Source organism: Mustela nigripes, chromosome 4, assembly GCF_022355385.1.
Source record: "Mustela nigripes isolate SB6536 chromosome 4, MUSNIG.SB6536, whole genome shotgun sequence".
NCBI lineage: Eukaryota > Metazoa > Chordata > Mammalia > Carnivora > Mustelidae > Mustela > Mustela nigripes.
Window position 1 is genome coordinate 56,790,947 of NC_081560.1, and position 12,508 is coordinate 56,803,454.

Genomic DNA, 12,508 nt, shown 5'->3' on the forward strand with positions numbered 1-12,508 from the left:
CTTTTGGGTTTTCCACATATAGTATCATATCATCTGCGAAGAGTGATTTGTCCTTATATTTCTTTCTTAAAGACCTTAAACTTTGTCTCAAGGAAGAAACTCATGTCCATATTTCTTATGTAGATCTTTCTTTTCTCCGAAAGTTGTGATTTTTCTAGCAGCCTTGTCCATTGATTCAACAAATATTTATTAGCTTGTTAAAATGTGTGAAAGCACTGTACTAAGCATTTTTAATAAATTATTATTTCTGTCAGACAAACTTACATGTAAATACTAAGAGGCAGCATAATAGGGTTTTAAGAGCATCACTTTTGTCCATTTCTGGGGGTTCAAACCCCAGCTCTGCCACTTAATAGTTAGGTGAATTTGGGCAAGTTCCTTAACTTCTCTGTACTTCAATTTCCTTATCCATAAAATGTATTAGTAATATTTATCTCATAGGGTTGTCATGGGACTCATTAATTATATTAATAATTACATATGAGTGGACATTATATATATTTGTTCAATAAATATTTTACCAGTTGGACTCCAGAGAGTCTAGATTTTATATTCTTAACATCTTTATTACAGGGAGTAGAACTTAGAGTCTAGTGAGGGGCTTGTCAAGAAGTGGTCCTTGGACTAGTGCATACTGTTTCTGTTCTTTGTGAAATCTTGCTTTAGAAAATATTAGCTAAATTAAGCAATGTTCTTAGTAAAAGTTTGATTTATATTCGGGGCCTCTTCCTTATCCAAGTATGGATTAGTGACAAATAGTTTCTATCACCTGCTATGAGTAACATTGTCCTAATGAAAACAGAGTATTTCCACAATAATATCTCACCATCACCTCATAATCAGTATATGTAACCTCATTATCTATTTTAAAAAATTACCTTTTTATCTTCTGCACAATCTTTTTATGCTTCCTATTTTGTGTGTACCCTAGTCATGAGCTCTTCTGCCTATCGATTTGTGATAGATATATCACAAATAGCTGATAATTCTTTTTTAGAAAGCTTTCTTACATTCTTCCCCGTATTTCTCTCCATTCTTCTTATTCTGGTTACCTTCTGATTGGTTATGATTTGCTGCCTAATTGGCTTCTGCTTTCTATTTTCTTTCCCCAAACCTTTCTTGAGCACAGCAGATAAAACTATTCCCTTGTCACGATGTGTTGAGTGGTGGTGGTTCTCTCACATGATGAAAGGGTTACGCAGTGTGTTCTGCATCGGTCTCTGAGAGAAGGATGACTGGAAGAAGTGAATTGAACAGTGAATATTAAATAGTGTTACCTATAGTTACAGCCTTAGAGCCAGGTGACCAAAGTCTGTCCCTAGTGTTATGTTTTGTTGAATCAGGCACACTGATATTAAATGGGAATGAAGGACAGTTTTGAGTAGAAAGTACAAATCTTAAAATAATTTTGATGAAAGCTTCAAGGAGGCTTCTGTCTCAATTGCATTTGCCAGTATAGATTTTTAGCCTTTTTTTTTTAGTTTTTATGTTACTAAAATAATTTACTAAGATTGCTATATGCAAACCCTTCTTTGCCTAATTATATACAAAACACAAAATATTTAGCTCCAGAACTTGGCCATCCCCCCCCACAATTATGGATCAGTGTAATCTATTATTAGAAGAGCAATTTATTGGGGTGCCTGGGTGGCTCAGTGGGTTTAAGCCTCTGCCTTTGGCACAGGTCATGATCTCAGGGTCCTGGGATCGAGCCCTACATCAGGCTCTCTGCTCAGCGGGGAGCCTGCTTCCCCCACCTCTCTCTCTGACTGCCTCTTTGCCTACTTGTGTTCTCTGTCTGTCAGATAAATAAAATCTTAAACAAAACAAGACAAAAGAGAAGAGCAATTTGTGCTTGTGGTCAGAATGGTAGTCTAAAAAGTGCCATGGTAAATCCTGCCCTCCAGACATAGAAAGGGTGAAAACAGTAAAATAAAAATAGCTAAAGGGAGAAAGCTACAGGTGCCAGACCAAGAGGAAAAGTAAATTTAGGGAAGTGAAGTGAAGTTGAGGCCAAGGAGCTCACATGATTTTGATGTGTTTTGATTTTTTTTTTAAGATTTTATTTATTTATTTGACAGACAGAGATCACAAGTAGGCAGAGAGGCAGGCAGAGAGAGAGAAGGAAGCAGGCTTCCTGCTGAGCAGAGAGCCTGATGTGGGGCTCGACTCAAGGACCCTGGGATCATGACCTGAGGTGAAAAAAGATTTTATTTATTTGTCAGAGTCAGAGGGAGAGAGAGCGAGCACAGGCAGACAGAGAGGCAGGCAGAGGCAGAGGGAGAAGCAGGTTCCCCGCCAAGCAAGGAGCCCAATGTGGGACTCGATCCCAGGACCCCGGGACCATGACCCGAGCCGAAGGCAGCCACTCAACCAACTGAGCCACCCAGGCACCTCTTGATGTGTCTTGATTTTGATGGCATTTTCATGTCTCTCAAGTTCCAAAGAGGCAGTATGGACTAAGGCCATATGAAGTTGGAACCCAACCCCCCACATGAAACCCAGATTAACAAAGGGTATTTGATATGAAAGAGGAATGAGAAAAACAGCCTAGTGTCTGGGGAAAAAAGAAAGAATGTCAAGATCATGTCTGGAAAAGGTATCTGTCAACCACAAGAAATTGAAAGCCTATCTAGAGTCAGCCATCTTCAAGTGATTTGTACCACAGGGTCTCCTAGCCTGAGAGGATGTCAAAAGTAGTCATAGGATAAAACCTAAGGCAAGAATGCAACACTATGAAAAAAAAACAAATGCAGTCATAGAAAAAATACTGTGATTGAAATTGAGATCAGTGGTTGGATTAAGAAATAGACCAGATGTAGATGATTAGAGACTCAGTAAACTGCTCGAGACCTGAAGAAATGTTCTAGAATAGAATACAACACTAGAAGGAAGTAAGAAAATGGAAAAATAGAAAAGGAAATGAAAATTATTCAAAGTATATCTCTTTACTTAATACACAATGAGAACAGGTTTAGATTTTAAAAGCATTTTCCTACGGACTTGTCACACTTGAATGTTTTGTGACAAGTCCATAGGAAAATGCCTTTAAAAAAAAATCTCCAGGGGGTGCCTGGGTAGCTCAGTGGGTTAAAGCCTCTGCCTTTGGCCCAGGTCATGATCTCAGGGTCCTGGGATGGAGCCCCACATCTGCTCAGCCTGACTCTCTGCCTACTTGTGATCTCTCTTTCTCTGTAGAATTTAAAAAAAAAAAATCTCCAGAATGAATTACACTTGTAAGTTTTTAATATTATAAACAATGAAGGGACTTGCCAAAAGACTACATAAGATCTTATTCCTTGGCTTTTGCTTTCTGTTTAGTTGAAGAGATTTTAATTGAAATACAGCTGAATGGTGAAGGCTACTATGAAAGATTATTTTGTTTCTGTTACTTTTCCTCTATTTAAAGAATAATACTATAATAGGTGGTAGTGCGGTATTGTAACTAAGAATAAGTACAAGCTCTTGAGGAAGAGAGTCTAAATTAGATATCACTGTGTGGTTGGTAGTGTCATCATAAACTTACAATGGAGTTATTGTGTATAAAATCTTATCAATGTGAGTACAGAGGATGGGAATCTGTCCTTTGGTGACATCCTTTTGTCTCAGTCTGTCATTTCAGATTCTTCTTCATTTCATGTTCTTTTGTTTGTTTTTGTTCTTCATCTTCCTCCTTTTTGTGTGTTTTGTTCCTCTTCATTTTGTTTTAAATGACTAGTATATGCTGACTATGACCCATATGCTGTGGCAGGCGTGTGTAATGATCATGGCAAGACATATGCACTGTATGCTATCACTGTACACCGACGCAATCTTAACAGTGAGGAGATGTGGAAAACCTATCGTCGTTATAGTGACTTTCATGACTTCCATATGAGGATCACTGAACAGGTAATGAAGTTTTTAAAGTTTGTGTGCTTTACATTGTTTCCTGATTTGATGTTTGATTCTAAATAGTTCTGAGGATACTGACCAAAACAAAAGAAAGTAAGGTAAGCATTTTTGTATAATCAGCATAATGCCAGAACTATTACGAGCATTTAACCAATAAATCAATCTTTAACCATTCCCAAGCATTGTAGACCAGTGACGAAATATCAGTGATCTACCTTGGAAAATTAAAATGAATGTATAGTTCTGAATGTGTGTGTATGTGTGTTGTTTTGCAGGTGTGTTTGGGTTTGGTTTAAAATAGGGAGGATCATTGTAGGGCACTTTGTGTTTTCAGCAATATAATTTAGAGCTCTAGTTATTGTAAATGGCATCCTTATCCCCACAATGTAACAGTTAATTCCTTGATCCATCAAGTTGTTTTATAAACCACAACCTACATTAAGTTTAACATTAACCAAATAATGTTTTTAATTCTTACTAAATACAACCCTTTTGTTTTATAGAAGTATATAGACCCTTAAAGATAATATATGCAAACAAATTATTTCTGTTTTCTTTTTTATTAAATACTTTTTTCCTTTACTTTAACTTTGAAAAAGTAGATCATCACCAGATGAATTGGAATATGTTATCTGTAAAATTTATTTTAACTTTTGAAAATCTTTTATTTCATTCAAGGTCTTTAAATATGCAACTGTATTAATCCAGTAAAAATAATAATAGTTAATAGTGACATTTGAATGGACAGAAGCCCTGAAATGACACTGTATTATTTGACTAATAAGAAAATACCTTTTCCAGTTAAGATAGTGGAAAAAATATGGTTGATACCATGATAATGTTATTGAAGTATTCTGTGAATAGAGTGAGATAAACGATTAATGGCTTAAAGTGATTAAAAACAGATTAGTATTGACTCCAGAAGCCCATATGAAAAAGACTATTTTGAGGGCACCTGGATGGCTCAGTTGGCTAAGCAGCTGCCTTTGGCTCAGGTCATGATCCCACAGTCCTGGGATTGAGTCCTGCAAGTCCTGGGTTGAGGCTCACATCAGGCTTTCAGCCCCATGGGGAGTCTGCTTCTCCCTCTGACCATCTCCCATCTCATGCTCTCTCTGTTTCTCTCTCTCTCAAATAAATAAAAAATAAAATCTTCAAAAACAAAAAAAAAGGAAAAGGCTTTTCTGAATTATATTCACAAGGAAATAAATAACTTTGGGCTTGCCTGATCTGTTTTTGTTGTTGAATAGATCAGCATGTTTCTTGATTTGTTTCTTCATGTTTAGCTTGATTTTTTTGCAGAGTTAAAAGAATTTTCTGTGCTACATTGAAGAAATAACTGCTTAAATTTTTTAAATACTGCATGTTTTATATGCTAAAATCTTATAGCTTGTGTTTCTTTCTCCCCATCCTCACACTTTAACCAAAAAAGACAAATTTTAAGATAATTTGAATTGCTAAGAAGTAGTTTTATTTACTTCCAAATCAATAGAAAGTTGGTATAATGTGAAATTGTCTAGGAAAGTAAATATCATGTGTACATATTGACAAATACAAGTGAAGAACGTACCTTAAAAAAAACTTTATTAATAGAACAGTTCAGAGAGAAATTTTGTTTATTAGCATCAAAAATTAAATGAAATTAATAAAGTGAATTCATTTTTGAGAGAGCTCAGTACAGGCAAAGTGCTTTTGACTTTGTGTTTCCTATCAAGTCCTGTAGCTTGTGATTACTTAAGTGTTTAGATTGCTCACAGAGCTTATGATTTTAAAAAAGAAAAGTTTGTGAGTGAAAATGTAGCTTTAAGCAAAATACTAAGTAAGCATTTGTAAATAAGACTCAGACTGTTTGCCTTTTAGCTCTGCTTTACCTGTAATTTAAAATTTAAATCTTATAAAATAGCAGAAGAAAAATGCAGTGACTCAATTGTAATGCATTGGTTGGTAACAGTACAACTGTTAACACAAGTGAATTTTACCTCCATAGAGCTCTTGAAGTGTTAATGTTTTTTTAAAAACAGGTTTTGTTTATTTAACTTTGTGATGTAAACTTTTTCCTGTCTAAATATATGAAATCGGGACGCCTGGGTGGCTCAGTTGGTTAAGCAGCTGCCTTCGGCTCAGGTCATGATCCCAGCATCCTGGGATCGAGTCCCACATCAGGCTCCTTGCTCCGCAGGGAGCCTGCTTCTCCCTCTGACTCTGCCTTCCACTCTGTCTGCCTATGCTCGCTCTCGCTCGCTCTCTCTCTGACAAATAAATAAATAAAATCTTTAAAAAAAAAAAAAATATATGAAATCATTTATACTCTTTAAAGGTTTTTTTTAGCCTCATTTGATATTTTATGGATAGAGATTTGTAAAATTGAAAGAAAATAATTAAAAAATTAAATGCGACATTATTTTAGAAATCACCTGAACTACACATTTATTTGTTTAACAAATACGTATGAAGTTTTTTCTGTGGCTTGGTACTGTTCTCATGCTAGGGATATAACAGGGAACAGGACAGACCAAGTCCTTGCCTCCAGGAGCTTACATTCTGTTAGACACTGTATATTACTGTTATATTGGGTTAATTGTATATTAGCACTGATAAAATAGTAGTGATTTAGAAAATATAAAGTATGTGTTAAGGTAACTGAGTAAAAGTATTTATGTGCCTGGCTATAAACCAGTTTTGAATCCTTCTAACATAAAATTTCAGGCATGTCTTTTGAATTTTCCAGTAGTGCATTAGGGATCTAAACCTGACATATTCAGTGTAGAAAGATAAAATCTTTGAGTTTGGAATGTCTGTGATTTATATATAATACTTGAGTTCTTTGTGAACATGAAATACTCTTTAATTTATGTGATTTCTTATGTTCAGGTAAATTTCTAATTTTTTTACATTCTTTTAAAAAAATTTCTGGAGCTTTTGGCAGAGGGAATTATATTATCCTTTCAGGGAACAGGTTATCTTTTACTTGTACTTATAAAATCTTTAAAATACCAAACTTGTAATGAGTTTAATATAGACTATAAATTTCACCATTTTTTCCTTTCATAATAACAGTATTTGAGAAAACTGTCAGTCATTTATGCTTCTGTTCCAGATAATTTTAAAAGGAGTTTGATAATCTAGGCTGTAAGAAAATAACTTTTTTGGCACTTAATTTTTTTTAATTAACAAGGTTTAATATTTTAAAGTTTCTGAAATAAACTGTTGGTTTCATTACAAACTGCTATTTTCCTTTGATGTATTAATTTGCTAGGGCCACCATAACAAAATATCACAGACTGAGTGGCTTAAAGAATAAAAATAATTTTTTTTCAATTCAGGAACGTGTAAGTCCGAGATCAAGGTATTGGTGCATTTGGTTCCTCCTGAGCCATCTCTGCTTAGCTTTCCCTGTGGACGCCCTTCTCTCTTTGGCTTCGCATGGCCTTTTCTTTGTGTGCTCACATCCTTGGGTGTCTCTTTGTGTGTTCAGATTTCCTCCTCTTATAAGGACCCCAGTCAGATTAGATAAGGGCCCACCCTGGGGGCTTTTGTTTTAATTAATGCCCTCTCTAAAGGATGTATCTGCAAATACAGCTGCATTCTGAAGTACTAGAGGTTAAGGATTCAACATAGGATGTTGGAGCAATACCTTTCAGTCCATGACATCTTTGTATTAGCAGAATAAAGTATATATTCTGTAAAGTTAAGTCAGGAGTATAAGATGATGTAGGAAAGTAATATTCCAACAAATTAAATAACTTTAGGACACCTTGAAAAAATTAATTTATTTCCATAAGGTATGATTCTTTTTTAATTAATTCATAAAACCAGGAACTCTCCACTGGACATTTGATATTCAATGAAGGCTCATTCTAATACTTTTGTGAGCAACCAAATTTGTGAGTATCGCTACAGCATAACGTTTTCCCTGTAAATTGCAATGATCCTTTTTTGTTTTTCTTGACTTTGCTGAGGCAAAATAACTGCCCTTACCTTTCATGTATAACATACATTGAATTTATTCACATTATAGCTCCAGGCAACCATTGGATTTGCTATTCTGTTTAATAATTTTACAGAATCTTCCAGTTTGGAGATGAAAATTAACCTACGACTTTTCATTCATTTCCTCTTTAATCTGTGCACCGGGAATAAGTTTTCTTTACAGAGCCATTATTGTTGATGTTTTTAAACACAGGATGGTTTTAGAAAGCTTGTTTCAGTTTAGGGTGTGTATCACATGGGAAAAACAGGAAGGCTGCTTGAAGTTTCAGTTACTAGGCTTTCAGTCAGCCACAGTCACTAGCTAAATGACTTTGGTCTCATGCTGTGTTAGTAGCTGGTGTAGTTAAAATCTGTGTTTTAGCAGGGTATCACACATTACTATATATGTGGACCTCTGAAGGTGCATCCAAATGTTAAGTCTGGAAATACTAGACCTAGAGCATGTAGACTTACTTGGTGTTTGTGGCCTTACAAAGATGCAAAATATACTAATGGCTTTTAGGTTTTTTTCCCTTAATAATCTTTGAGTTTATTTTTCTTATGTTTGGTGGGGGAAGAAGTGTCAATGTTGTACTATATTTGTTTATATGCGGAGTTGTAATAAAACTATAATCTCTATTTTGAAATTTGCTTTTTCTGTTTTTAATAATTAGCTGTTACAATGATTAACTGATTGACAGTCATCAATATTAAAAAAGATTTCCTTTTTAGATTTTTTAAGCCAGAAACTCATGGGCCCTTGATTATTAAAAATATATTTGCTAATACTTTATTCACAAGTCAGAGTGTTAAGGGAAATATTTTAAAACCTTTTACTGTTGATAAGTTTGAACAAAATTAAGAGAATTAGAATGAAACCCCATGTGGACATCATCCCTGCTTTATCAGTTATACATGTTTGTCATTCTTGATTGAAAATACTTCTTTATAAATAAATAGCATTAGAACTGTGTTTGGAAATACTTTCTGATTTTTGCTTAATATAATAAAATATATTACAAAATAATATAGTAATGATGCTTTTGATATATAGAGGAATTATTTCTTGGAAAATGTGTTTCTATTTTTGTAAAACACTAAAATTATTGAATGTATTTTATCTTCTAGTTTGAAAATTTATCGAACATATTGAAGCTTCCTGGTAAAAAGACTTTTAATAATATGGATAGAGATTTTTTAGAAAAAAGAAAAAAGGATTTAAATGCATATTTGCAGGTAAATCCATGTTTGTTATTACCCATAGATTTTCATTTTAATATATCATACAGATATAGTAGATTTCTTTATTGAAGAATGTTTTAATATAATAGTGGGATAGTAACCACACTTCGTTAGCATGTCACATCTATTCAGTAATTTATCAGTATTCTCTATTTATTGACTAACTTAAAGGGACACTGAGTGCTAGGGATTTTGTCACTTCAGGTTTAGATGAAAACACACACACACAGGTACACATATCACAGGTACACATATCTCTTCCACATCACATAAACTCTAGGTGTTTTATGGTACACTAAACAGATAAATGTTTCCAATTCAGTAGGTAGTAGCTCTTCATGGGGTATCCAAAGCTAGCAGATTTTCATTCCTGATAAAGGCCTCCTGTGGGCCACAATGAGTCTAAGACTTTTAAAATTACAGGATAATTCAAAAGAAGAATAGATCCCCTGCTTCCTCCTCACTCTCTCTGCCTACCTCTCTGCCTACTTGTAATCTCACTCTCTTGTCAAATAAATAAATGAAATCTTTAAAAAAAAAAAAAAGAAGAATAGATCCAAGGGACTATTTCTTACACATAGTATCCTAGGTATGTAGATATCTGTTCTGGAATAACTTGACCCACAAGTTAATTATTCCAGGAAAAACTTTGTTTTAGACCTGCGTACCCAGATGCCAGATATAATAATAATATCAGTTTGTAGTTTTTTATACTAATGAATGATCTGTAAAGGTTTTTCATCTCGTAGACCTGGCTTTAGCCCAGGTATATAATGTTCCATTATTTAGTCCCCCACCCCCACTCCACCCTCTAGAATAGGGGTCAGCAAATTGCAGAGTGCAGACCAAATCTAGTTCACCATATGTTTTATTGAGTTTTAGAACACAGCCATCCATTTAGTTTATTAGTACCTAGTATAGCTTTTACATTTTGCCTCAGCAGAGTTGAGTAGCAAAGACTCAGTGGACTACAAAACTTTAAGAGTTAGGATGTGAATAACATAACAGTTGAGTGGATCTTCATAAGTTATAAAACCTGAAAATGGACTATACAGTAGTCTCCCCCTTATCTGTGGTTTTGCTTTCTGTGGTTTTACTTACCCACAATCAGCCATGGCCATGGTCCAGAAGCAAATGATTGTCCTTCTGATAAATTGTCAGGTCAGTAGTAGTCTGTTGCTGTGTCACAATGCTTATGTCATTCACCTCGCCTCATCTAATTACGTAGGCATTTTATCATCTCTTATCATCACAAGAAGGGTGAATCAGAACAGTAAGATATTTTGAGAGAGAGAACACATTCACAGTATATTGCATGTACTTTTATTATAACATATTGTTATAATTGTTCTATTGTTATTATTATTAATCCCTTATGTCCCTAATTTATAAATTAAACTTCATCACAGGTATGTATGTATAAGAAAAACCAGTGTATGTAGGATTCGATACTATCTTTGGTTTCAGGAATCCACTGGGGAGGGGGTTGGAATATATCCCCCCAGAAAGGGGACAACTGTCACATTAGATGCACTGAAAGTCAAAAAAGCAGCTGGGAAAAATATATGCCAAACTGTTAATGGTTGTACAATTATTGATGACTTTATTTATAAACTGTATAATTGGTTTTTTAAAATACAAAATTAAAATAATTTTCTAGCAGATAAAATTACAGATGGGAGTGAATTTCCAATACCATATCTATGTCAGGTATCTTTTTTTTCCCCCCATTAGTTACTTTTAACTCCTGAAATGATGAAAGCATCACCAGCTTTGGCTCACTATGTGTATGATTTCCTTGAGAACAAAGCCTACAGTAAAGGAAAAGGAGATTTTGCTCGCAAGGTAAGCAGACCATTGCATTGGTTTTCTTTATAGGTCTGTTTTCGTACATTTTTGGGGAAAGATTTTACTTACTTGAGAGAGAAAGTATGTATGAGAGAGAGAGAATTGAGGGAGAGGGAGAAGCAGATTGCCTACTGAGCAGGAAGCCTGACATGGTACTCCATCCCAGGACCCCAGGATTATGACTTGAGCCAAAGGCAGCTACTTGACTGACTAAGCCACCCAGATGCCCCTTCAGACATTTTTTTAAATAAAAGAAAGTAAATTTATATTTGTATGTTTTAAAACCAGAAAAGTTTATTAAATGCTTCTTGGTTTGTTTCTCTTCTGTAGTTTATTAAGTCTAGTATTGATAGGCATATCCAAAAAGTATAAACTCCTATTTTTACGTGTAGATTAAAATCTAACAGGAGCTTAAAAGAAAGAAAAAAGAATTTTTGAAATAATGCAGTGAGGAAGATTTGCCTAAGATAGGTCACAGCTTTCCAATAACTTGAGAAGGAGCTATATTTCTTACTGGGAGGAAAGGTCTTTTACTTGAAGTGTGGATGAGAAAAATGTTAAATAGGTTATGTTCCTGAAAGTATTTATGCCCCTTGAGTGAAATCTTTGTTATTTAAAATTTCTTTAGGGATATAGGTCCTAAACTTGGAATTAGATGGTAGATTAAGAAAATAAATGACAGAGTGCTCAAATTGGGGAGGATAGTTTAATGAGTGAGAACACAGACTTTGGAATTAGTCTTTGGTTTAAATCTGCTCTGCCATTTACTAGGTATAACCTGCAACATGTTACTTCATCTTTTGGTCCTTTAGTTTTCCCTTTAGTAGTAGTGGCAGTAATAGCAGGAGCAGTAACAGCAGTTGGGAGGGCTGGGTGGATAGTGTGTAGGAACTCTATGTATTTTTGTAACTTTTCAAAAGTCTAAGATTATTTCAAAATGAAAATTAAGTACAAAAAGTGACTTCCCTGCAACTCCCCCGCAAAAAGATTAATTTAAAAAAAAGATTAAGGAATTGGTATAAAATAAATAAGGATTAACTTACTGGTGCAGAGTAAGAACGAACTAAACATAAGAATTTTGTATGATTACTCAAAGGTTTTAGGTTTTAACATCCGAGTTAACATGTTTAAGTGGAGGGTTTTAATAATAAGTTCCACATTATGTGCCTCATAACGGTGGGGGACAGTGTGGTGGTATTTTCTTTGTATTCCATGATTGAAATGATTGAGTTTAAATTTCAGCTCTAAATGGTTTGTCAATAGAGAGGCCTTCTAGTGTTCCATCTTTTTGATATTTACCTTGTGTTCTCTCAAGATTTTATCAATTTTACGAAAAACTAAAAAATCAGTAACAACTTTTTTGAGGTAAATATTACCTCGAATGTACAGTTTCTTTTTGTCGACTATAGAAGTTGTTTGTGTCTAAAGTACATATATGCTGTGTGTATCCAAACAGTTGTATATTGCTTTTTTAAAATATTACCACTGGAATCTAAATTTCCTTCTGAATCTTTCTGGATGTGCATAGTAACATATGTTTTTTATAAATCATATT

At 34.4% G+C, this 12,508-nt stretch overlaps 1 protein-coding gene across 2 annotated transcripts in view; it reads left to right on the top strand.

Annotated features, from left to right (window-relative positions):
* The window catches only part of SNX13 (sorting nexin 13), a 130,196-nt gene that overhangs the window by 102,915 nt on the left and 14,773 nt on the right, over positions 1-12,508 (top strand). Inside the window, exons 18-20 of one of the 2 annotated variants that reach the window (XM_059396750.1) lie at positions 3,719-3,891; positions 8,992-9,099; positions 10,840-10,950. In XM_059396750.1, the coding sequence (XP_059252733.1) occupies positions 3,719-3,891; positions 8,992-9,099; positions 10,840-10,950 (392 nt within the window). The remainder of the gene's footprint in view (positions 1-3,718; positions 3,892-8,991; positions 9,100-10,839; positions 10,951-12,508) is intronic. The other variant, XM_059396751.1, reaches the window with a different exon arrangement.